Source organism: Leptonychotes weddellii, chromosome 3, assembly GCF_054177405.1.
Source record: "Leptonychotes weddellii isolate Sample4059 chromosome 3, ASM5417740v2, whole genome shotgun sequence".
In the NCBI taxonomy this organism is placed as follows: Eukaryota; Metazoa; Chordata; class Mammalia; order Carnivora; family Phocidae; genus Leptonychotes; species Leptonychotes weddellii.
In genome coordinates this window covers 173,154,823-173,182,574 of record NC_138371.1, presented here as the reverse complement: position 1 = coordinate 173,182,574, position 27,752 = coordinate 173,154,823, and the positions used below count along the sequence as shown (strand labels likewise).

The following is a 27,752-nucleotide window of genomic DNA, read 5'->3' as shown; positions in this document are numbered from 1 at the left end:
CTGTCCCTCATCCAAGCAGCCTATGGCCTCATGCGGGACAGTAAATATATTCTGGAAGGGGTCAGGGAGTAAACGTTTTAGGGTTTTGTATGCCAAGAGACAAGACTGAGGAAGTTAAATATTGTATGTATGTAACCATTTAAAATATAACAATTTAAAAATGCAAAAGACATTTTTAGCTCTCAGGCCATATGAAAAAGTAGGTGACAGGCCAGATCTGGCCCATGGGCTGTAGTCTGCTAACCTCTGGTCTAGTGGTTGAGACTGGCACATGAAGGGCTATTTCCAGGGAGCATATAACAGGTGTCTTGCACAAGCCCTTTCTGAAGCCTAGAAAGAGACACCAAGCACTTTGGGATTCTACGAAAGATTGTCCAAAGGAGAGAATGCCTGAGTGAATGAATCCTGAATATTAAGTAAATACTACTGAGTCAATGGATACAAAGGTAAAAAGGATGAGAGAGTTTTTGAAACCACAGGATATATGCCCCTAAACTCTTATTTCCTTCCATTGACACAAGAGTATTTTATAACAAGAACAAGCGCCAAAAATTTCCCCACATAACTGGTCCAGCTCTGCTACCCACGGACACCATAGAAACATATCCTACAAACACAGGTATTCCCGCCAGCTTCAACTACCATCACAAAATACCACAGACTGGGCAGCTTAACAATAGAAGTTTATTTTCTCACAGTTCTGGAGTCTGGGAAGTCCAAGATCAAGGTGCCGGCCAATTTCATTTCTACAGAGGTTCCTCCTACCTTGCAGACAGCTGCCTTCTCGTTGTGTCCTCATATAGCCCAGAGAGAGTGCATGCTCTCTGATGACTCTTCTCATAAGGACACTAATGCTATCGGATCGGGGCTCCATGCTTATGAGCTCATTCCACAAGGATGCCCTCCCAAGAGTCCCATCTCCAAGTACAGTTACAGTGGCGGATATTAGGGCTTCAACTGAACTATAAGTTTTGGGGGACGTATGATTTAGTTCATAGCAACAGGAAATCCAGTTATGGATCATGATGCTCCTTTTTTTTTCCCTATATCCAAACTCGCGGAGTCTCCTGTCATGGGAGACAGGACCTTACATCTTTATCATCCCACTGGGAAGCTACTGATGCTATTAGGCAAACACTCAGCAAGCGTACCTCTACATTTAATCAAAATTGGATCCGCTAGACTAATGTGATTCTCCAGTTTCAGTTAGGAAGGCTCAGAATGATTGACAGTTATTAAAGCCAAAATACCACAAAGCAAATTTGCAATATCATCACATCCACCTACAGATTCCACAGGAATGTCATTATCCCTGTTTAGTGTCCTGCTGGATTTCAGGAACAATAAATGCTGTTCAAGTAAGTAGGTGCTTGCTTCAAATTGGGACATCTTTTTCTTCCCTGTCCGATACACTTGTGGCAATCATATTCCTTTTTGTGTACTAAACAAAGTAATCTCTTTTCAAAGGGTTTTATTCTCTAACAATTAAGACAAGGTGATAGGAAGGGAAAATCAATATTTTACATAGGAACAATACATTTGGTTATCTGATTTTGGCAAGCAAAATTTTCTATTAAATTGCACCTCTAATCTTTGTTTATATAATGATGCTTGATTGCCTGAGGCAATGTCAAAGTTCTGATGAGCTTTCTAAATAAATATTAAATTATAGCGGAATCACTATGTTGTACACCTGAAACTTACGTAACACTGTGTGTCAACTATACCAAAGACAAAAATTATGCTACTTCCTGATGTGAGAGTATGTGGATTACGTTTTATTCAAGTTCTATAGAAACTGATCATCTCTCTAAGGATCAGTGTTTTTTGTGACAATAGCCCAGACTGGAATACTTCATTTAAGGAAGATGGTGGCAAGATGCCTGGGTGGCTCAGTCGGTTAAGACTCCAACTCTTGATTTCAGCTCAGGTCTTAATCTCGGGGTGGTGAGTTCAAGCCCCACACTGGGCCCCACGCTGGGCATGGAGCCTACTTAAAAAAAAAAAATATGGTAGCAAATTTCCACTGAAATAAATTAATTCCATCTCTATTGATATGACACTGCAAATAAGGATAAGTAGAAATCATATCTCCTTTTAAGTAAGGGGCTGGTGAAAGAAATACAAAGATTTACCAAAAAGTATCATTTCCCATCCCCACTACTCTTTTAAACAAACCATGGCTCTGGTCTCTGTTATGTAGAAATGTAGACAAATAATCTGCAAGGCCAGGTTCATTCTGAAAGCACTGATTAAACACTTCCAGTGCACAAGCATTGTTACTGAGTAAGACACGGTCCCAGCCTAGAGGTCACGGTAGAGCAAGAGATGCGTATTTGTGAAATGCCGTACTTAATTTTAACAGACATTCATCTCATATACTGTTTTCCTAGAGATAAGTCCTGGCTGAGTATATATGTCAAAGTAGACTTGGAAAAATACCAAAAAAACAAAGGTAAAAAGCATTTTCTAATCATTGTGATATATAATATAGATACACACATGTGCGCACACAGCCAGGCTCACCACCTTTTGCTGGGGGAACAGGGCAGTTCAGGCAACTGTTGTTCTCAGTTAGCCGCCTCCTCACGCTAGTGGCTCAAGTGGAACTTCTGGTCAACCAAGTGTTAAATCTCTTTTCTTAATGAATGGTTTGTCAAACAGATTTTCCATACTAGGTGTACAGTTAGTTTTAACCATAAATGCTAGATTTTATTCTTGTAATACTGACAATATTTTATATCAATTTTATTTTAAAACTTCACCTTCTTTTATACGGGATTACTAAATACTTTATTTCCTTTCTTTTTTTTTTTTTTTTGCTTACTTCCCTATTATTTTGTAATAGCCTAAGAACAGACACTGTCATTATTTTCACCAGTGCCTGTGTTGCAATAAAACTTTATTTACAGGGCGCCTGGGTGGCTCAGATGGTCAAGCGTCTGCCTTCGGCTCAGGTCATGATCCCTGGGTCCTGGGATCGAGTCCCGCGTCGGGCTCCCTGCTCCACGGGGAGCCTGCTTCTCCCTCTGCCTCTCTCTCTCTGTCTCTGTCTCTCATGAATAAATAAATAAATAAAATCTTAAAAAAAAAAAAAAGGGGCGCCTGGGTGGCTCAGTTGGTTAAGCGACTGCCTTCGGCTCAGGTAATGATCCTGGAGTCCCGGGATCGAGTCCCGCATCGGGCTCCCTGTTCGGCAGGGAGTCTGCTTCTCCCTCTGACCCTCCCCCCTCTCATGCTCTCTCTATCTCATTCTCTCTCTCAAATAAATAAATAAAATCTTTAAAAAAAAAAAAAAAAACTTTATTTACAAAAATAGGTGGTGGGCTGGATTTGGCCAATGAGAGTAGTTTCCCTGATCTAAAAAAATATTTTGTTCATAGACATAAGGGGGAAAATAATCACATATATACATTCTTTCATTTTTTATTTATTTATCTTTTTGAGGGGGGAAGGGGCAGAGGGAGAGGGAGAATCTTTTTTTTTTTTTTTTTTAGAGTGGGGAGGGGGAGACAGGGAATCTTAAGCAGGCTCCATGCCTAGTGTGGAGCCCGACATGGTGCTTGATCTCACAACCCTGAGATCATGACCTGAGCTAAAATCAAGAGTCAGATGTTCTACTGACTGAGCCAGCCAGGTGCCCCTATGTTCTTTTAAATAGAAAAACTTATGTAAACATTATATGCAACAATTTTAGAAATCTTTAAATCCAAGGAAATCTACTCATATAAAGGAACATGAAAATGGTTTCCAAGGTATCAAAGTTTAGTGACTTCTACAAAAAGCTTGGTCAGTGCATTTTATTGCTTCCCAGAGTATTTTGTTTACTCAGCTTAGAAGAATATACTTGAACCTTGAACAAGACAGGTTTGAACTGTGCGGGTCCACTTATAATGGAGATTGTTTTATATAAATACAGTGCAGCACTATAAATGTATTTTCTCTCCCTTATGATTTTCATAATAACATTCTCTTTTCTCTGGCTTACTGTATTATAAGAATATGGTATATAATACGTATTACATACAAAATATGTGTTAATCCACCATTTGTGTTATCAGTAAGGCTTCTGGTCAACAGTAGGCTGTTAGTAGTCAAGCTGTGGAGGGATCAAAAGTTACATGTGGATTTCCAAGTGTGTATGTGGGGGTAGGCGCCCCTAACCTCCCCCATTGTTCAAAGAGTCAACTGCATAAACAATAAAACCGATGCCTGAAACAAAGAACAAAACAGAAGATCCTTGCTAGCACATCGTCAGAATGCCACACTAAGCATGCACATAATGTTTCAAGAGCAGAATTTACCTTGACAGGAAATCCGAGAAGGAGAGGCGAACAGGGTATCCATACCGGATGATCTTCACCATGTCCAGGACCCCAATATATTGTAGCTGAGCAGACACATAAAAATTATCAAAAGTATCTGGCAGTCTTGAGTTATTGGGCTTGATGCAATGAACAAAGTGCGGAGTGCGCTTCTGAAGTTTTCCAATAATATCCGTTAGAGATTTCTAGGGAGAGAAGCAAAAAATAGCTGATTCTCCAAAGAAAACACTGACTGAAAATATAAAGAGCTTTTCAATAGAAATGTTTATCTTTAACCCATATATCTTTTATTATGAATTCTCTGTGGTGTGTGTGTCTGTGTGCGCACACTGAGCGCTTACTTTCATCTGAAGGTACTCAAGAGGTCAAAAATGGGGAAAAAATACACGTAAGCCCTCTACAGTTGATATAATCAAAATCTAACTTTCGGAAAACCAAAAAATCCACTAACCCTGAGTTGCGATGCAATGGTGACTGGACCTCCCCGTTCCAATCTTTGAAGAAATGTAGAAGTTCCTTTCTTCTTTAATAACTGTAATGAAAATAAAAAGAAACAAAGGGTGAGCAGATTTATTTATGTAAGTATGTAGTCATTTATTTTTAATTGAAGTATCGTTGACATTAGTTTCAGGTGTACAACACAGTGATTTTAGTAGTATTTTCCTAAATTCCATGTAGAAGAAAAAAATTCAGCCTCCCATCCATGTAAATTCACTCACAGGACGACACAGATTCATAGCAGACTATAAAAATCAGTACCAAATGATTTTCGGCGATGGTACTATAAACTAGGGAAACGGGCAACTACTTGTTAAATAATACCATCGCCGCCAACCTTTCAAGTACACAGAAGTTGCCACCCTGCTTCTATTCGGATTTTGAGAATCAGAGCCCGACTCGCTTAGCAGGAAACATGCTCACGCTGGTGCTTGGTTGCATCACCATTGTGCGTGTGTTTCAGGAAGTGGTAGCTTACTGCCGGGCAAACGGATACTCGCTTATGTTCCAAAGACTGGATGCTCTAACAATCACTGGTTTATTCCCTTAAGTTTAACCATGATCAATTTCTTCCCCTTTTTTTTTCTTTCCCTTCCTCTTCTTTTTTTTTTTTAACTACTCAAAGGAGTTAGTAAATTACCTGTCTGAAAAATGGCAAAAGTCTGTGTTTTCTTCGCTAAGTCATTATAGACAGCTCTTAAAAGAAAAAAAAAAAAGTCATATGTAGCAAAGATGAAATGATAGTGGAGATAAAAGAAGTCGGTGGAAAGGAAGCCAATGGGGAAAGAAAGGGCAGGAGGTAATTAATTCAATCCCACCGGGGGTTAAAAGGAACCCCGGCCACTAATGTACTATTGTCCTTCACAAAATCACACAGACTGAGACCAACATATCTATTGATCCAAAATCATTTATGTTACAATAAAGAGGTCTTGATAGGAGAAAAAATCTGATGAAACACTCTTGTCAATACGGTGCTGTTGCTATCACGGCAACCGCTCATTTCCTTCCATTAACGCGAACTGTCAAGCTGAAATGATCAATGGTAACTGACAAGGGAATGTAAAATGAAGCGATTGGTCCAAGATCAACTGGTTTTCTACAAACACAAAGCCAAGCGTGACGCTCAGTTAAAGAGTGGGTAGAATCCTGGTCACAGGCGCAGACGTGCAGGGATGAGGGCAGTTTGCACAGAAGTGAGGAATGAAACATTTAAGGAATAATCGTAATAAATAAATCTCCATCCCTTGAAATTGAACACTCAATTTCCCTCTCTGGGTGGAGGAACCACCGTGAATTATCTTCCTTTTGCAGTCCTTCAGGGAAAAGACTAATAGCATCCATGCCTGGTAATGTTTAATAATTAAGGTTAAAAATTACAGTTTAGAGGTGTGTGGTGATTTCTCGCTCTTGATTTCCAGGATGATTGAGAAAGGAAGGGCCAGCAGGTTCAGCGAAACCCTCAGGAGTAGAGATCTTCCTTACAAAGGGTAAACCCTTTGTCTTTTTTATGTAAAAAATGCCATTTTGTATGCAGTGAGGTAGAATTCCTGTGATCAGATAGCGCAGGAATGACTACATCAAAGGATCCCTAATTGTAGGGACCACTGGCTAAACACACACACACACACACGCACGTGCGCGCACACTCACTCATTTCTAATATGTTATATACATCTTGCCACTCTTCCAAAATAGAGCTGATTTTAATTATGCTTTTATTTTAATTGGTAAGCTAAAATGCATTCCAACAAGCTACAACAACTGAATTTCTAAAATTGATTGTCCTGGACACCTTCCCAAACATATTTCTCATCTCTATGGTTTTGGTAGAGGCAAGCGGAGCAAACCAGACTACCGTCAGGGGCTGAATCCTTAACGTTAACACATTTCCTACCTATTTCCTATCAGTTTGAGAAAACTCCACTGAATCTGTAGTTCTATTTTATAAAAAGAACCTTTATGTTTTAAGTATAACCACACATGCGTTGGACACGTACACATTAAAACTAGTATAATACAAAAGTAAGCTTAAAATCTACAAACTATCCGGTAAAAATAATTCCAGCCCCGGCAACATACACAATGTCTTTAAGAGAAGCTACAATTTATTGTTTAGAGACCTAAAACCTCTGAAGTGATTAATGTGAACAGAATAAGGTAGCTAACTTTATTCCCTGCAGTTCCCACTCATCAAAAGGACAGTCACCAAGACAAGGCACAAATAGGATGTTGCAGAGACAACCAATAAAATTACTAATGCCCTATTTGCTATTGAATTTTCACTCTACGGTACCCTCTTCTACCATTCCCTCTCTCTTATGATTATACTTCAGGCAGCATCCTTTTTGTTCATTTTTTTAAATTAAAATATCAATTTGTTTCCATCAGTTTTCAGAGTTGCACTTTAAAAAGAAAAAGTAAATGTACTAAGCAGACTTAAGAACAACCAAACAAGAATCAGAGAAACTCCTACCTTACTGAGTTCTAGATAATTCCTGTTTTCTCCAATAATTGAAGAAGCTGCCGTTTTCTTACTGAGCAGGGATGATTTCTGTCCTCTGAACTTAAAAGAAGGATAGGAGGACACGAGGGATCCCGTCTGTGACAGTTTCGACTGGAACAAATGATGGATCACGACATTTTCACTAGCTAGGAAAGAAATAAAGAGATATTGTGAGTGGCATTCAAATGGTTATGTACATAAGCTTTCAACACACCCTCATTCCAGGGCCGTAAGCCCTAGACATTCTCAGTGCAAGACGTAAGTGAGAGGTCCATCTTTCCCTTTGCCCCCACCATTAATCCTAGCACTTGATGAATTCTGACCTTTCCTGTCCTTGGCCAGGAGTCCTAATCCCGTGTCCCCTGTCCTCCACCTGAGCACTGGCCCTTGGCTCTCTTGAGTAGCACCTGCTACTCTCCTAGCCGTGGGAACTGAATCTCACCTGCTTGGGTATACGGGCCTTCAGTGCCCTTGGCCAAGTCATGAAGACCTGTGGTTTCCACCAGCAACTTCCCACCCCAGAAACACATGTCCCAGGATCTAACCAGTCTCTGTGTGTGTGTAAACACCTGCGGGGGACCCTGTCTCATTTGCTTGTACCAGTTGTTAGGGGAAACTGTTCAGCTACAAAGGTAAAAAGCCGATGTATTTTACATGTTAGGTTATACAAATTCTACTAAATTTTGGTTACAAATTGGAATAGCATAGTGAAAACTGTATATGGTGGTTAGGGCTCTATAAGACACTTTTCTCACGTTACCTACATTTGTATATACACAACCCTCACACTTTAGTTTCTTTTTCTACAAAATGACCATGACATACCTACTTAAAGGATTATACAGGATTAAAATGTGAAGTCACGTGCACATCATTTAGGATCATGCCTACCCATCAGCTGGTTAGCACTGTTCAGCAGCAAAACCTTTTTTCTACCTTTTCCACACCCAGATTATTTTGCTTGCTCCGACTAACATATTTAGTAGCAAAGCATATAAAGGAAAGTCACTACATAATACACAAACTAGGGAGAAGTGTCAGAGAAGGAAAGAACAATTATGGAATGCAGGAAGGCAAAATGGAGCCCTGTGGTGTTGGATCCAATTTAGGGCTATCAAGATAAATTCATGATTTTTAATATAGAGCTACATACCTATATATTATCTATATATCTTTAACTGTCTAGTTCTGAAGGAGCCTCAAAGCAAGGACAACCCAGTAGAAAAGGGCTCGTCAGGCCCCCAGACCTCAGTGTTTCTTAACACCATTCTTCTCTAAAATAAATCTAGGCTTCTTGGGCACAGGGCTGATTCGGAGGCATAGCAAATAATCCCGGAACATTTTGGAATATAAGGAAGTGCTAAACAAGATCATGAGAATCTGAAAAGAATGTGGGAGCTGGCTTGAAGGGGTTCTCCCTGGCCACGTCTTGAGCAATATTAGCATTAAAATAATGATAGTAATAGATTGTGATTCATTCGATAAAATAGGAATCTATGAGCCCATACATAATAATAATTTAATTAGTTAATTAATGAAAAAGGGGAGTTCTTACAATTGAATGTCACAATTGATGGAAAAACGGGGGGTAGAAAATCACGATTTTGCAACCGTCAGAGAAATTGTTGATTCAGGCAAGAATCATTCATGTATGCAAGCCAGCGGGTGAAAGTCTGACGTGGAAGAGAATATTTACTTGCCTCATCTTCCTTACAGGCTATCAATGACAGAGGAAAATAGCAGCTTTCCATTACGGAAGCCTGACGGGGGTCACCTTAACAAGGCTATGTCACCAATGGTGTTTCAAACAGTCGGTGCATCCTCTGAACGGGATGGGTGAGGGCCCTCCAGCTCCTCTGTGGGATTCCCGCCAAGAAGGGGCGCGGACGCCAATGTGAGCAAACAGCAAATAAATCCAGATTGAGGGACAGTCTTCAAAATAACTGGCCTTTAGGTTTTAAAATGTCAGTCATGAAAAAAAAAGATAAGCAGAGAAAATGTCCTAAATTAAAGAAGACTGAAGAGAAATGACAACTAAATGCAGTGACCGGCCCTGAACTGGGGGGAAATCATTACGAAAGACATGGCAAGAGTGAGTGGCAAAGGGACAGAACTCGGGTCTAGATGTTAGCGCCGCATCAATGTTTAATACTCTGACAGTTGGCTGATGTTCTGTAAGATAATGTCCTTTAGCTTAGGATGTATACCAAAGATGCCTGTGACTTGGTCTCAAATGGTTCAGAAAATATATGTCACACACACACACACACACACACACACGCACACACACACACCTGTGCTCACATGCATGCACATGCACGTGCACACGGGCACACAGAGGGAAGGATGCTGGGGAGTGGAAGACAGGGTGAGTGGGAGGGAGAAGCCAGAGTAAAAGAACGGAAATGAGGAAAAGGAATCTGGAAAAGGGCATATGGGAGTTCTTGGTACTAATTTTGTAACTTTAAACTTGAAATCATTTCAACATAAACAGTTAATGTTTATGTTGAAATGGGAAGCATCCCCCGCAGGGGGTCTGTAAACATTGCATCGAGTGTCTTCCTGCCAGGACATCAGGATAAGCTAACTTAGGTGCACAGTTTACGAGCAGGTATGCAGAGGCACTTGGAGACAATAGACTCAAGAGCTGTCAACATTATTGACAGTAGATCTTAAATTTTTTTATTTTTCTAAGCAGACTTAATACTCCAGATTTTGACTCTTTTGCCTCTTTCTGAGCCAAGCAGACTTTATTTCACATCTCAGGCACAGATGAGAGCGCTCACTGCATTTCTGCATGAGCTGAGTCTCCAAGCTACCTGCCTCCACTTGGAAAGGTGTCTCATGGACAAAGGGATGTTTGTTCAGATCCCATAACAGACCCTACCACCTTCCTCAATTGGGAGCTTTTTGATAATATGAAGATTCAATTAGATACTATAAACAAAGTACCTAGTAAGGTACTCAAAAATAAAAAAAAATATTATCTATAAATTACACTAGCTTTTTTTTTATTATGTTATGTTAATCACCATACATTACATCATTAGTTTTTGAAGTAGTGTTCCATGATTCATTGTTTGCGTATAACACCCAATGCTCCACGCAGAACTTGCCCTCTTTAATACCCATCACCAGGCTAACCCATCCCCCCACCCCCCTCCCCTCTAGAACCCTCAGTTTCTCAGAGTCCATAGTCTCTCATGGTTCGTCTCCCCCTCCGATTTCCCCCCCTTCATTTTTCCCTTCCTGCTACCTTCTTTTTTAAACATATAATGTCTTATTTGTTTTAGAGGTACAGGTCTGTGATTCATCAGTCTTACACAATTCACAGCGCTCACCATAGCACATACCCTCCCCAATGTCTATCACCCAGCCACCCCATCCCTCCCACCCCCCACCACTCCAGCAACCCTCAGTTTGTTTCCTGAGATTAAGAATTCCTCATATCAGTGAGGTCATATGACACAAATTACACTAGCTTTTAACAACTATTTACAGCATCAAAACATTTCACAAATTCATAAAATAATATCACAACCATGCATCTTCTTCCTATATGACAGAATGGGTTAGCAACCGTGGCCTGTGGGTCAAATCCAACCCAGTGCCTATTTCTGTACATAAAGTTTTATTGGAACACAGACATGTCCATTTGCATTGTCTACACCTGCTCTCTCATTATAACAGCACAGTTGAGAAGTTGCAACAGAGACCTTATGGCTTGCAAAGCCTGAAGTGTTTATTATCTGGTCCTTTATAGAAAACACCTGCTACTTCCTGTATAAACATATATGAATGCACTGTAAATTTGTCCACCTGCTCAGATGACAAAAGTATTTAGAATGAAACAAGACTCACTTGTGTTCTCTTGGAATTTAATAGCAAGTATACACAAAAGAATGACTTTAAAATATAGGGACTCTGTTAAGATAAGAAGGATCACAATATCATTAGCCATCACATTCTCTTTCTAAATATATATTCTATCACCTGAAATAAAAAATAAAGAAAAAGCCATTGCACCATCTTCAAAACCATGCTATATATTAGATCTTCAAAAAAGATATGACTTAGATGGCAGTACATTATAAATGGAAGGTCAAATAATTGAAAACAAGAAGGAGGATATTTCCAATGATAATCAATAGGGTCAATTATTTCAGTTCTTTCCTTCTGCATGATATTATATATTATTCCAATCCCATGCTCCTCCCACCAGTCTCAGTTTTAAGAGAACTCAATCACCGTAAGTTCTGAGAGACGAGCTGAGTAATTCCCCGTGAAAAATAATCTACTGCATCTGCGCTGCTTGATTTAAGGTAAATACGTTCCTCAAGCCAACAGTGATATGGATGTCTTATTTCCAGCTCAGAGGCATCCAACCATCTCATGAAAGGCTATCATAGGCTTCTTTTTCCCAGGAAAGATAAATGACTCAGCTCATGCCAAGCAATTTAAAGCACAAAAGATGATACATTTTAATTCACTTTAACGTTGTTAGGAAAATGAGAACCAAGGTCTACAGAATTGCTATCAAGAAATAATGACTAAAGTAGGCAGAAGTACACATTTTGATACATAGAAATGCACCATATCCAAGTGTAGTATATAGTTACTTACCTGTTGTATAGAAATAGATACACGTACATAAAGGGCTAAGATTTGCTAAGTAGATGGAGCCTATATGTTGATACATACATATATGCATGTGTGTGTGTATATATAAATCTATACACTCCCTCTACTTCATGGGCATTAATTCTTTATAACGGAAAGTACATAAGAATAAAATACCACCCTTAGGTGTGCTCCAGACTTCATCTTCAGTAATGAAATTCACCCTGCTGTGGCCTAAATAATTTTGGAAGCTGTATTAATCTTTATTAGTCTTCACAAAGGAGCTTTTTTATGTTCATACCACTAGAGTGGTAAAGGTATTTTATATTTCTAGCTGCTAAAAGCTTAGTTAAATTATGGTTTCTACTAGACTCCAAATTAAACTGTAGCCAAGGTACAGCGTGGCAAGATCCATTCTTTATTATTCCGGGCTTTAGAATGTAAAAGATATTTCAATCCCCCTGTCGCCAGTGGCATATTACAGAGGACAGTGTTCAGAGATGGAGAAAGAAGGAATGTGTGGCATTTTAACCATAGGGGAAAAAACTCACTTTTCATTACAAATAGAAGATTCTGTGAGAGGGTGTCTTTATTTTTTTCAATTGCTCCAACAATTTCATACATAACCTATAATAAAAGAAAACAGCACGGTTACTAATGTTTAAACATGATCACAAAAATTATTTCTTTTAAAGAATAATCTGATTCAGAGGAAGTTTTCAATTATTCACCAGAGAGGCGTTTCATGTCTTCGAGTTCATGTTACACCCAAGTTCAAAGCTCCCATCCGGGTGCTCCCTTTCTGCACATCAAACAAGGGACACGTCTCCTGTTCTAATCTTCCAAGTCCCCCTCTGATTGTGAGTTTAACAGAAAATGGTGGTGATTCACATTCATGCAGCCCCCCTTTATTCTTGAGGACCCTTGCCTGCCCAGAAAACTCACTAAACCAGGTAGGAGGATTCCACCATGTCTGGGGAAGAAGGAGTGATTTCAGTTGAAGAAATTCAATGGTCTCTTTATTGAAAGAGTCCTTTTGGATCATTTAAACAGTTCGTCTTTAAAACGAAGAAAACACGGGGTGCCCAGCTGGCTCAGTTGGTAGAGCACGAGACTCTTGATCTCACGGTTGTGAGTTTGAGCCCCATGTTGGGTGCAGAGAGTACTTAAAATAAAATATTGGAGAAAAAATGAAGAAAACATGATTCTGAGTGAAACACATAGACACAGACACCTCTGAATCAGACACAACACACACACAAATTGGACTACCTGAATTTCTCTAAAAACATTCCTAGTCTGTCTTTGCCTCTGTTATGGCCTCATTTTATAATGGCCATTCCTAATCCCACAGTAAAATTCCTGCCATACCTTGAGCGCAGTGACTACAAATTGTTCAACTCTGTCTCCCTGCAGGAACTAACAGAACGCCTGTCCATTGGGCACATTTGATAAATATTCGGTGAAATGAACAAAAAGATTTTAATAGATTATGACCAAACACCGCGAAACATTGTGCTGTCCATTTCATGAAAGCTTGTGCTGATGAGTCTTTCATTATCACAAGATCATGCTTTGGATCTTGTGCTTTTTGGATCATGCTTTGGAAAGTTCTCATGAACGGCACCTCTACTGGGCGACACGGAGAAAAAGCTAAAGGTCTCTCATTGAGACTCAAGTCCAGAACTTCCCAGTGGGAGACTCCAGTTGGTCAAGTCACCTAGGAACCAGCATCTCGCACACACATCCAAGAGCAAATGCTCAACTAGGGCAGCTTGATGCTTGTAGGAAGCACAGAGTTTAGCACACATTTCTACTTTATCAAATTAACACATCTTGAAGCATGCAAGCTTAATTATTTTTGTGATAATGGGCAAACCACGATAGCTCTCTCTCACGTGTTAAATAATAGTCTGAAGGGCACTCCAAGTCTGAGAGCTTCTGACCTTACTCGTAAGATATGGATGACCACAGTATTGACAGGATTTGAGTTCACAGCTCAACACAAGTTTTAGACACTGCCCACAACAGTTGGTTATTGTATCATCACAAGATAATAATGCAAATGACTGAGAATGTGTTACATAAAATTGGCATTAGTGGAATGTTAACACATGGTTCCAAAGAATATTTTTTTTCCTGGTCCCAAATCTGGAATGAAGTATTTCCTCAGGAAGTCCTTGCATACTTGAGGGGAAAATCAAAATGAGAGACGCCTCCCCCCCGGACCCTAAAAGGTACACAGCAGCACATTATTGGTGGGCCAGTCAATGTTTATAGTTTTCAGTGGATGGAGCCGAGAAATACACACACATACCAAACACCTATGTGAGGGTTTTTATTTATTTATTTATTTTCATTTTAAAGATAAAATACAATCTGATTCCAAATTTCGTATTTTAACCATGACAATTTCTTCAAGCCAATGAAGTTTAACATTGGCCTTGGCAAAGGCAATTTGAAAATCTAAATAAATGATATCCACTCTTGTCCATTTATTACGTCTATATATAACCTGCTACCAACACCTTAAAATATTTCTGAATAGGGGGCGCCCGGGTGGCTCAGTCGTTGGGCGTCTGCCTTCAGCTCCGGTCATGATCCCAGGGTCCTGGGATCGAGCCCCGCATCATGCTCCCTGCTTGGCGGGAAGCCTGCTTCTCCCTCTCCTACTCCCCCTGCTTATGTTTCCTCTCTCACTGTGTCTCTCTCTGTCAAAAAGTAAATAAAATCTTAAAAAAATATTTCTGAATTAAGCTTTTGATTTTGAGATCATTGCAGATTCACCTGCAGTTGTAAGAAATCATACAGCATCCTGTGGACCCTTTACCCAGTTCCCTCCAACGGTAATGTCCTGCAGAATGACCACAACCAGAGTATTGACATTAATTCCATGAAGATGCAGGACATTCACCTGAGCGCACAGATCCCACATGCCACCAAGTATGGACACACTCATCTCCCTGAAATCACTTGAACCTATTGGGAAGAGTCTGCTTCTGGGCTCTTTACTCTGTTCCATGGATCTACGTGTCTATCCTCTCACCTCTGTCTTGATTACTGAAGCTTTATAATAAGACATTAAATTAAATGGATGAATTCTTCCCACATTATTCTTTATAAAAATTGTTTTGGGCCCCTGGGTGGCTCAGTCAGTTAGGCGTTTGACTCTTGGTTTGGGCTCAGGTCATGATCTCAGGGTCATGAGATCGAGCACTGTGTTCGGCTCCATGCTCAGCGGGGAGTCCGCTTGAGATTCTCTGTTTCCCTCTGCCCTCCTACCCCCAAAAATAAATACATCTCTCAAAAAATTGTTTTAACTATTCTAATTTATTCACTATTCCATATAATTTTTAGAGCAATGTTGTCTATCAACAGCTCTATAGCTAAACAAATTTTTGCTACAATTTTGATAGGAATTGCATTAAACCTAGGTGGCATTTTGGGGAGAAGTATTACAATGCTGATTGTCAGTGAGACTACTGACCATGCTGTGTTCTAACCCATGAACGTGACATATCTCCTATGCAGCTCTCTGCTTGCTTTCCTCATGGCTTTGCGGGTTTCAGCATATAGATCCTCCACATGTTTTGTTAGATTTATACCCATCCGCATTTTTTAGGAGCGATTGTACATGTTATTATATTTTTAATTTTGGTGCCTTTTACTAGTATATAGAAATACAGTTGATTATTTTACATTTATGTTGTATCCTGTAACCTTGCTGAACTCACTTATTAGTTCTGTGAGGATTTTTTTTCCTTTTTCCTTTTCTTTTTTAGTAAATTCCTTGGGATTTTACACATAGAAAATCACATCATCTACAAAAAGACTGATTTATTTCTTCCTTTCCAATATATCTGCCTTTTATTTCATTTATCTTACTGTACTTGGTAGAACTTCCAGCATTATGTTTAATAACAATGGTGAGAACAGACATCCTTGCCTTCTTTCTGATCTTATGAGCAAAACACTCAGTCTTTCACCATTAAATACTATGTTAATTGTAGGATTTTTGTAGATGCTCTTTATCAAATTGAGGATGTCTCCTCTAACCCTATTTTTCTGAGTGTTTTTTGTTTTTTTTTAAAGATTTTATTTATTTTTTTTGACAGAGAGAGACACAGCGAGAGAGGGAACACAAGCAGGGAGAGTGGGAGAGGGAGAAGCAGGCTCTCCGCGGAGCAGGGAGCCCGATGCGGGGCTCGATCCCAGGACCCTGGGACCATGACCTGAGCTGAAGGCAGACGCTTAACGACTGAGCCACCCAGGCGCCCCTGAGTGTTTTTATCATGAGTGAATGTTGAATTATCAAAGGCTTTTTCTGCATCAGTTGATATGATCACGCAATTTTTTTTTCTTGTTTAGCCTATTAACATGGTGGATTAATCTCGACTGATTTTCAAATTATCGTACCAGCTTTGCATCTCCAGAAAAAAAAAACCCAAATTATTCACGGTGGATAATTCCTTTTACATATTGTGAAATTATAGTTGCTAATAATAAAAGTCTTTTGCATCTTCATTCATGAGGGATACTGATCTTCAGTTTTGTGTGTGTGTGTGTGTGTGTGTGTACTGTGTCTGGTTTTCATACTGGGTAATACCAGCTTCATAAAATGAATTGAGAAGTGTTCTCCCTTCCATTTTCTAGATAAGATTTTATAAGTTTAATGTTAATTTTCTTTTAAACATTTAGTAGAATTCTCCAATGAAACCACTGGGGACTGGAACTTTCCTTTTGGGGAGATTTAAATTTTAAGTTCATTTCCTTGATGGTTATAGAGATATTCAGTGATGTATTTCATTGGGTAAATTGAGGTAGTTTGTGTTTTTTGAGGAACTGGTCCATTTCATTTAAGCTGTTGTTTGGGACAGTTGATTGCAGTATCCCTCTCCATCTTTTTGGTGTCTGCACCGTCTGTGGTGAAACTCCGTTTTATTCCTGATAGACTGCGGTTTGTGTCTTTTCTCTTTTTTGTCATTCTTTCTACAGGTTTGTCATTTTCTGGTTATCTTCAAATAACCAGCCCTTTGTTTCATTGATTTTCTCTACTTTTTTTTCAATTTTATTGATTTCTGTTCTTGTTGCTGCCTTCTGTTTCCTTGCTTTGGCTTTATTTTGCTCTCCTTTTTCTAGGTTCTTGAAGCAGGTGCTTAGATCATCGACTGAGACCTTCCTCTTTTCTAACATATGCATTTAGTGATATACATTTTCCTCCCCCACACTGTTTTAGCTGTGTCTCACAAATTCAACATGTACTATTTTCATTTGAGACAACATATCTTTTTAATTACCTTGAGACTTCCTTTTTGACCCATGGAATACACAGAAGGGCACTGTTTAGTTTCCAAGTATTTGGAAAACCACCTGCTATCTTTCCGGTATTGATTTTTAGTTTGGTTGCATTGTGGGAGGTAAACCCACTCTATAGAATTCCAATCTTTCTGAACTTCTTCAGTTTTGATTTATGGCCCAGCACGTGGTCTTTCTTGATCCATGTTCTGCTGGGACTCAAGAAGCATGCATACTCTACTTTCATTGGTTTAAGTGTTCTGTAAGTGAGTAGGTCCTGTTGGTTAGCGGTGTTGTGGAGTTCTACTCTATCCTTGCGGAGATCGTTACAGATGTCCTGTCGCGTGTCCAGAGCAGGGTATCAATGTCTCCAGCATAAACTTTTGTTTCAGCTGGCTTCCTCTGATGCCACCTGGCAGGACAAGGGAGGCACAGCCTCGTCGCTGCCACGTGGGAGAAGCCAGGCTCCCCACTCAGCCACCTCTGATGGAGAAGAGGGCACTCTCGTCACTGCTGGGCAGAGGGGTGTTCTGGTCTCCTGTGCCCCCGTCATACCTCCCTGGCTGTGGGGTGAGCAGGTGGAAGGGGCTGGCATGAGTCTTCATGGCTTACCACACAGCTGCCACTGAGGGGGTGTGGGAAGAGGGGGACTGTGGCCGGGTTACCTCTGGGGGGTGGCCAAAGTCCCGGTCCCCCACTAGACCTCCTCTGACATCCTCTGCCGCAGTGGGGAGGTGGGGGTACAATACAAATTCAGAAACTTAGCACAGAAATCTGAAATAGGCCTATCCATTTCAAAACTGCATGCCCTAAGAGGAAAACTGTATTTTAATAAGTGTAACTAAAAGGTTGTGTCTGTTTTTACTTTAAAAAAAATGATAGAAAACAAGGTGGCCACAGCTAAAAAATATAATCTAGACTAAAATAACACACGCTTACTTTTTTATCCAAAAAGAACGCAAGAACGTGAAGTTAATTTCGAGAAAAAGATGGAATGGAAAGGCACGAAGTCAACGAGCACTGCCGTCGGATCCCCGATAAACCTTCACCTACAGAACGATTTGCACGGACTCCTTCCACCTGGGGCACGTTCCACTCTGCCCTCCTCCTCACTTCCTGCCACTCTGCGTCCCAGTCCCTCCCTTGGCGTCCATCCTGCCTTCCCTTTCAGCAAACCTCCCAGATCCTCCAGCTGCAAGGCCCAGTCTGCTCTGCAGCCCCGGCGCTCGGGCAGGGCCGGACACCTCCTGGGCTCCAGCTTCAACTAGCCACGGCCCCTGGCGGTAAACCCGTCAAGATACTGGGCCTTCTCGTCTCCAGGACACGGGAGGTCACGTCAGCCTCTCTGTCTCTCTCCACCTCTGCCTGTCTGCCTCTCTCGAGGGGATTTTGAACATCAATGAACAAGGTGGTTAGCACTCAGCTCGGCACCCTACCTGCCTTCCTAGTCAACGCCCCATACCCGCTTCTAATGCTCACCTCCACCTTCTTCTCCGACCTGTTCCAGAACTTTGTTAGGGCACTGATGTGAGAAGGATTCACGACGTCCTCTAGGTCCTCTCTTTTGAGGCTGCCAATAGGGCCGCCCATCCTGTCGCTGTCAGAATCCTGTCACGCTCCAAAGGAACTGCTTCCAAACAGAGTGAGTGTCCCAGGAGGGGAAAGCCACCTGAAGCTCGCTGCCATCTCCACCTTGGCCACCTTGCCATCGGGACCTCACCGACAGCAACGGCCTCTAGGAGGGAGAGGGCACAACTGCCGCATAGAGAAGAAACTACAGAAGCTGCAAAACTCAGTGGAACCAACGCCCCTGGTTCTCGGGCATCCAAAGGGAGGTGAGCCTCAAAGCCTAGTGGAACGGACAGAGAACTTTCTATGGAAGGGAAACAGCCAAGGAGAGACTCAGTGTACCCTAGAAATCGCGCCTGGCTTTGTGAGTCTGTGCCATCAGGAGAACAGAGCCAGGTCCGTCCTGTCAGCCGCGTCCCCGAGGAGGAGGGACCGACGGACAGGTGCCGTGGGAGCGGCGGGAAGCAGGGGGGAGGCAGAGGCCTTTCTCCATCACTCAGGTCAGCTCTCTCGCTGCCCTGCCTTGCCTGTCTTTGCTGGTTTAGTATTTGGGGATGAAAGGAGAAGAACATGAAAGTAGCAAAAGATAGAGGCCAGTCTATGCTTTCAACTACTTTTTTTCCTCCCCCGCCCCCACTGTCTTTACATAACTGGACCTCAGGCTTTATTTTTTTTCCCTCTTAAGGACTAGAAGATAGGATTCATGTGTTAAGTGGCAATGTCCCTCATGCATGTAATGGAGACATTTATATGCATACAGCCCAATACCAATGTTTAAGGAAGCCATCTACTGTATTCAAAGATTCATTTGGAATGAGTCTGTTCAATGAAAAGACTCCAAAGGAAATTTAGCATTTTGCTTGTGTTTCAGCAGTTAGCAAGATTCATGCAAATGCTTCAGCCTGGGGGTCCAAGGAGGAGGAGGAGTGCGGGTGAGCCAGGGATGGGGGGCGGTGTGTGTGCTGTTTTCCCGGAAGTCCTTGCTGTTAACACTCCGGGACCGCAATACACACAATCACAGGACAGATTAGGTTACATAGGCTATATATGTAAAAGGGAGAATCAAGCTTTCCCCATGGCTATGAATCACACTTTATCAAGCTGCCTCGTTTCCTGGGTCCACAAAGAAAAGTTACGAAATGCCAGGCGCACATGCACTCTCCTCCTCCCTGAAGGCTGTCAGGCTCGGGCCTGGTTGCTCACGGAAGCCTTTCACTCTGAGTTGAGAGCAAGAGCGGCTGGCTTACAGCCCCTTCATAAGGAAGGTGCTGAGGTCGCCGAGCTGGGCTCTGTGTGCTCTTTACGCCTGCAGTGCAGCTCCCGCTGCGGGGGCCAGGCCATGCGAGGCCGTGGAATGTGTGCTCACCTGAGCACCTACCGGGTGTTAACACCTTCAGTGTTTCTGGAAACAGGCTTCACAGGTTACCTACAGAGAGGATTCTCTGGGGCTTAATACACACGCGCACATGCTGGACGTCCCCGGCCCTCTTTAATCATCATTCATGGGAGTGGAACCAAGGAACCTGCATTTTTAACTCGCTCCCCAGTTGATCCCGGTGCACACACAAGGATGAGCATCGCGGCTCCAGGTACCAGCGGCGTAGGCTGCTCGGTGAACTCCGTCCTCCCCGGGATGCTGGAGGCGAGCAAGGGAGCCCGGCCACAGGGTTTGCCGAGGAATATTAGATGTAGCGTCGTGATGGGAGGAGATCCTGGCGTAGCCAGAAATCGCTGGTAAGTTTAAGATGAGAAGATACTCTAATTATACTCACTGCCGACCTTTTTCCGTAGGAGAGTCAGCATTTGTAAAAAGCTGTTCAGAAAGGATTTTCAAATATTTTTACCTGAGACAGTAGCAAGAGAACCGGTATTTTTTGAACAACCCTGCATGCTGGGGTACCCTGCATAAGCCATAAACAGCGCTGGCAGTCTGCAGACAGAAAATGAATAAAAGTGTGCTGCAGCAGAAGGGAAGTGCACCCACGGCTATAACGAAGCCTTCTGATTCTAGCGTCCACCCGCCAACCAAAAACCCACTTACGGGACGCGGACTGTGACCGTTGGCTGTGGGCATGACATCATCGGCTTCCCTGGAAGTCGGTTTCTGGTTTATTCAAGGTAAAGGGCCCCAAGGTCGGTTCCCACTAAAGTCTGCTGACTGCCAGCACAGCCCACAATACAGATCGTTATTTTAAGGGAACGGGAGCAGGCTCCGTACGAACACAGTAAATGGGCACGGGTGTGGATATCATCTGCTTAGACTTTCGAACTGCCTCTGATGCGGCTAGTAGCCAAGGTTACTAAATACCACCTTCATCGGATTGAGGACACTGTCAGGGTTCAAAGACTACATCCGGGGGAAAAAAAAAAAATCAAGGAAAATGCTACGGCAAGTCTTTTTATACTCTTTTATATTTTACAGACACCTTACAAAATACACGTGTGTTTATAAAATTGGGAAAACAGTAAAACTAATAAAGTAAAAATTACTCCTTTTCTCGGAGATAGCCAATATTAATCTATGTATCATCTATCAAATCTATCCTTGTCTAAACACAGCCTTTTAAAAAAATAAGGCCCAGCCGCACATTGTGCTTAGTAATGTCCTGTCCCATCTACACACTGTCCCTTGTCTGCCCGGCGGTGCTCGGACCCAGCCCTCCAGCTGGGCTGTGATGGGGACCACGGGTGGAAGACTGGAGGGTAGGACCCTTGGAGACTCTTTTCCTCCCCAACACATGGGTTCCATTCTCACCCAAGAGCTACCTCATCTTCCCATCTTTTCTCCAGCCTCTGAGGAGGTGAGTGCATCCACTGGGACACGCCTCTGGGTCACCTCAATGTCCCCTGTCTGTCTCCTCAGCTTCTCCTGTGGAACCCATTCTCTGTACTCCTTTCCCCCTCCTTGAGAAATCTGGCACAGCTTTCTTTCCAGACTGCATCCTGACTGACCTCCAGCATTCCCAGTGGCTTGCTTTGTCTATTGCTGTCTCGGTGCTGACGGCTCAGATGCTCCCACCTGCTTGCAGCTCAGGAAAGGACAGGGAGAGACACTACACTCATCACTGTGCAAAACACCTGAAGAAAGAGAAGGAAGCTCTTGAAGGCAAAGAGGAAAGAAAGCAAAGAGAGTGACGCGGGGCCTGGAGGCGCTGATGGAGGGCAGCAGACAAAGCGACGAGAACCCGTCATTCTAGAAAGAGTGAGTGTGATAGGAGAGCTCATCCAGGCCCATAAAATGACTCCCGTGGAGTGAGCAGAATGGGTCTCAGCACACAGGCAGGGATGCGGAGCCTCACGGGCTACAGGAGAAAGACATGAGAACAAGCAGGGCACCGTTGTGTAGGCTGGAAACACCAATATGACAACTCTCGATCTTATTCCGGGCAGAATCGGAGAAGGACCCAAGTGCCAAACCACAGTATAATATCCCCCCGGAGGGGCAGGGGGGCCTTTAATGGCCTCATTCAGAAATTCACTCCTTAGACCGCAAGTGCCTTAATTTTCCTTTGTTCTCACTCTTACCGAGCTTATCTAGAGTCCGTCCACGCTACAGACACCACATTAGGATGAGGGGGTTTTCAACAGCACACACGTTCTACCTCATACGGCAGTAAGTTGAGGACAAACTGAATTGTTAATTATATTATCACATCAACAATGTTTCTAATATGGAAATCTGTATTTCCATACAGATGAAGTGCTAAAAGTTAAAGTTTCTGTAAGGAAGCCACCTTCATTGACAATTCAGGCATTTTAGGATCTCCCAGATGGTAGCATGGAGAGCTTTCCTGAGTTTAGGCAGCATGGATCTTTGAAGTGTGTGTGTCTGGGTGTGTTTACTTTATCAATCTATCTACTGTAATTGATTTCTATATCCATGTCTACCTCTATGGGTCTATTGCCCTCGTACCTAGTTCGAGTACACAGCAGTTGCTTTATAAAGCATGAGAATATGGCCATAAGTGCTTTTCCACAACTCCTCCCTACTGTCTCCTAAGCCAACTGGGAGGGGGCTTCATGGGACCCCTCTCATAGGCTGACATTGCCATACCACTTAGGGAGATACTGCAAGCCAGTGTTTAACTCCACCGAGAAGCACGAAATCAGAAGCAGGCAGGCGAGGGGGGATGGGGGCCCAGGAATAGTGCTGCAGTGGGTTGGACTCTCCTTGTCAGCTCCTGAAAGTGGAGAGCACAGAACATATAAGGTTTTTGATGAACTACAAAGGCCACGGTGAAGTTCCCTTATGTGGCCCCCAAGCCCGAGTTCCGTGATATCCTGGCCAACAGGGTGGGAGCTGGGACTGGCAGGAACGGAGCCCAGCGCAGACAGTCTGTGTGATGAACCCCAGCAACCAGGGCCATGGGGGGCAGCCAGCCCGAAGGGTCCGTACCACCCCGGCAGGGGCAGAGTGTCTTGGGGACACATGAAAGCAGCCAGGCAGAGCGAGCCCTAAACGCTGAAAGGCATCATTTGTGGGAAACCACTGAGACGCTGTGAGACCACGCAGCTCAAGAAAAGAGAGAAAGCAGGACTCCCAAGGCCACTGAACAGACAGCATCCTCTGCGGTGGAAGCAGGAGGGGCCTCGCCTTTCAGTTAAGTTTGTAATGACGATTATTAACAAGGACTAGAAGTTCTTCATTATGGAACTGAGTCTGTGAGTGCCAACAAAAGCAAATGAAGGACGTCCTATTACTGGACAGAGACCAGAAATATCACTGGAGCTGCCTGGGTTTTTATCTGGTTCCAAGGAAAGGACTGTCTCTGCTGAACATATTTTAAAAAGCAGTGTGAGCCAAAAATAAAATTGAATCTGATTACATCCCCCGAGTTGCTTGTTCAACTCCCAGGTACATGAAGAACAGGAGTGTGAAAATGATCTGGAAGATCTGGTCTTTAGAAGGGAAAGGGAAGTTTATTCTTCTACCGGGGAGAGGGAGGTTGGTGGCAATATTGGTTAAAAGAGCGGTTTATGAGCAGCTGATAAGGACAGGAGCCACTAAGGCTGCGGGCGTGTCCATAATTAACAAGTGCAATAAGGATAATCACCTTTAACTTTGAACAGTTACCGGAGAAACAAAAAGATCAACGGAGCAGAGGCAGTTCATACACTTTTAAGTAAAACCGCTCATTCATTCCTTAACTGGTAACTAGAGCCTCTTCAGCCAGCCGGCATCAGGAGCCGCGAGTGAGGGGCCGTGAACTAGGGTCCCGGAGCAGGAAAGGAGCATTCGGATTCAGGAGTAAGGAGGGGAGTGGGGGCTGGTATTTGGCAATTAACTGTGTTTCTGATTTTACCATGAGTTGAAAAGTGGGACAAATACGGGAAATCAGTTTCACTGCTTTACTTTTTTGAAGTGAGTTGAGAGAGAGAGAGAGAGCGTGGGAGGTGGTTTGGGAATTGAGTGCAGTTCGCTTCTGGATCTGCTGAGCTGAAGATGCCAGCCAAGGAGAGATCTTAACAAGCACAAATGCAGGCGTGAAGCCCCACAGGCAAATAGACTGGAGTTTCGGGACTCATGTCATGCAGAAAAGGGAATCTTGAGGGTATATAAAGTCCTAGCAGGAGATATAAAATACTCTCCTGGGAAACACTGATATTTATGGAATGGAAGTAAATTCACTTATTAGTCAAATTTCTAATCCCTTTCACGTGATGCAAAATATGATTTCTAGAAAAGAGGTGGTTGGGATTACCAGGTGATAAAAACTCAAAACTTTGGAATATCCTCTTGAATATAAGACATCACATCGGAATGTATGTAAAGATCGGATTTTAGGAAAAGAAATGAAAGACTGTTTTCAGGCAAATACAAATGGGTCTGATAATTTTTCATGCGTGGTTTCAGCTTTCTATCTGAGGTGGGCTAAAAAGAGTCTCAATTTCATGTGTAGTGGTAAATTGATCTCTCTATAGCCATCAATATTTATAGGTAGGGGCTTCTACTTTTTACTCGTCCATTAAGTGATTCTATCTAACAGTACTGCTTGCTTTCATTCTCATTCACTTTATGTTGTAAATACTAATAAACAAAGAAAGTTAGGAGCACACAGTATTATTGTTAAGGGTCCTTATCTAGCATCTGAATATAGACATTGCCTTGTAATTTCCATATCTGAAATTTATGAATATGTCTCACTGGTTCCTTTTAAGGAAAAAAAAAAACAATCAACTAACAATAAGATATCAATATTCCAGGAAACCTAAAGTTCCTTATTTACAACTTTCTGTCAGTCCATGAAGATAACAGAACCTATTAAATCCCCAAAGAAACAGTAAGATTCCCTGAATGAGAGCCTGCATTTTCTCTTCCAAATGAAACCCTGGATAAGGAAACATTTATCAGGTCTCCTACAGAAATTTACACCAGAGGCAAAATTGATATGAGCACCAGAGCACCAGGGGCCTTGTAGACTTAGTTTTTATTTTTCCAGGAGCCTGCCCAAGAGGTGAGCAAATACAGATGTAAATTAAGCTCATTTTGTGTGGGTCAAGATATCTTTGTCAAATAACTTTAATAGTATCCATTTGGCTTAGACCAGACAGATTTCACTGTTACGTCTGGGGATTCTGCCTGGAGAAAAGCAAGAGACATAAATGGAAGCCTCCCTATTGATTAGTTCATCTCCTTTTTCTTTTGATTTTAAAGGTTCACTTTCCAAGTCTTCTTGGGCACATCGTGTCTCCCACAGATCTCCAGGGTGAAGGCCAGCTGACAAGCTACAGAAGGCATTCCTGGTGCAGGTGGATTTGGGAAACTGAACAGGCCACCATTTCCCCTGCATACGTGCAATGTAAATACGCTGAGAGGCAAAGAGGCTTATTGTCATCAGTATGTCACCAAAATCTACTGCAGTATCTCTACTTCTCAGATCTGAGTAACAGCAACCTTAATGGATAAATTCCAGACTTAGTTTATCCAGTGACAGGGGTAGATCTTATTCAAGGAGAAGGAAAAAAAAAAAAAAAAAATCAGATGTTTAACAGACTGGCCACAAATCAGCAACATCATTCTTCCCCTACATGACTTCTATCAGCGATGTTTTAGTAATATGGTTCTCATAAAGGTCTGTGGAAATCAGCGACACGAACACTAATGATCAAGGCCTATAGTCTGGGATTACAACACGCTCTGCGGGGACGGAAAAAGGAATCCTGATGAAAACAATCAAAATCCACCCACAGAAAGACACATCTACAAGCACATTATATAAAGGCACTCTGCATTTTCAAACTGTCATAAAATTACATCTCAGAATATATAGTATAGAAATTGCAGAGAATGCTTTCATTTCCTTCAGGCAAACAATAATGGAAAGGATCTTCTAAAATCTGCAGTAAAATTTCACACACCTGTTTGCTCCATTAAAATATTAGTCATAAAGCAAAATGGTAAAGAACATAATATTTACAAAAATTCTCTTAGATCTAGGTAGAGCTACTTAACATGAAAACAACCTTTATATTCAGTGAAAAACATTAACTAAGTTAAAATATTATCTAAATGTTTTCTATTATTACAATTTTCACAGATAGAAAAAATACCTCTATTTCTGCACCTTCTGCTGAAGGTTTTCAAGCATGATAGGGAAGAAAATACTATAACTTTGGTGGTTACATTTTCACTATCATCGGCTGAAGTGATACTAATTATGTTATGAGAAATAAAAATAAGCATTCTAACATGACTTACAAAGCTTTGCTTCAGGCATTGAGCATATTAATAAAATATAAAAATTAACAAACCCATTTTTTAACTAATGAAGGACATTCTATCACTAACTTAATTTCAGCAAGTCAATTGGGCCCCTAATATTCTCGCCTGAAAATATAGCCAGTTGACAGATGATACCTGAAATATTTTCTAGTCTTCAAAACTTGTTATTGATGAGTTCAAAATCCTGCCAAATACAGCGGTACTTCTTCATGGAGAGACCTTCAGCTATTGTTGGGGGAAATATGACTCATATTTGATGGAACATCTCAAAAGAATCATACATGCCTTGATTTCTTGCCCAATACGTGACCTTCAGAACAAGTTTCTGAGGTTCATAATTATATTCTCCTGAATCGCAAACTTTATGGATGTGGAAACTGAGGGGTCAGTGTCCTCCTCAACGTCCTGGTGATGGAGTCCCTGTGGGCCCTGCAGAGGTTCTCTATCGTAATACATGGATTCTGTGACTACAGACAACAAGCACTTGAAGAATTTCACACATACTATGGTGGAGATGGGGAAATACGTGGTCCTCAAAATGGAAAGCGAAATACGGTATTGTGACCTACCACCCTGTGGTGGGTTCAGTAGCGTACCCTCAAATTTCATGTCCACCCAGAACCACAGAATGTGACCTTATTTGGAAATGAGATCTTTCAAAGATGTCACTATATAAGATGAGGTCATAGTGCATAGGGTGGGCCCTAAATTCAATGCCTGATACCTTCAGAGAAGAGGAGGGGACAGAGAGCTGTGAAGACAGAGGCAGAGATCGGGAATTGTGTCTACAAGCCAAGTGACGTTGACAGCTGGCAACCACCAAAAGCCAGGGAGAAGCTTGGAACAGAGTTCTCTCAGACTCCACTGAAGGAGCCAACCCTGCTGACACTTGATTTTGGATTCTGGTCTCTGGAAATGTGGGGATAAATTTCTGCATTTCAAGCCACCCAGCATGTGGAACTTTGTTAAGGCACCCCCAGGAGACTTGTGCATAGCTGTTCAATCTTTGGCAAACCACTGAACTTCACCAAGGCTGACTTAACTGGAAAACTGACATAACAACGTTTATACACAAGGCCTCAGAAGCACTTTGTAAGTCGGAAAATGCCATGCTAGCATCAGCCATCACTACTGATTAGGGAAGAGAGAGATCAATGAAATGTGGATTAGGCCAAGAACCTGCTCCTAAGATGGATAAGGTCTGGAAAGACAGGAA

The 27,752-nt window shown here is 42.1% G+C and overlaps 1 protein-coding gene across 1 annotated transcript in view; it reads right to left on the bottom strand.

The window, feature by feature from the left end:
- MYO16 (myosin XVI) overlaps nucleotides 1-27,752 on the bottom strand; it is a 425,887-nt gene that overhangs the window by 112,846 nt on the left and 285,289 nt on the right. Inside the window, exons 23-26 of the mRNA XM_081815515.1 lie at nucleotides 12,501-12,576; nucleotides 7,300-7,475; nucleotides 4,777-4,857; nucleotides 4,305-4,510 (exon numbers count right to left, since the gene is read on the bottom strand). Of these exons, the coding sequence (XP_081671641.1) occupies nucleotides 4,305-4,510; nucleotides 4,777-4,857; nucleotides 7,300-7,475; nucleotides 12,501-12,576 (539 nt within the window). The remainder of the gene's footprint in view (nucleotides 1-4,304; nucleotides 4,511-4,776; nucleotides 4,858-7,299; nucleotides 7,476-12,500; nucleotides 12,577-27,752) is intronic.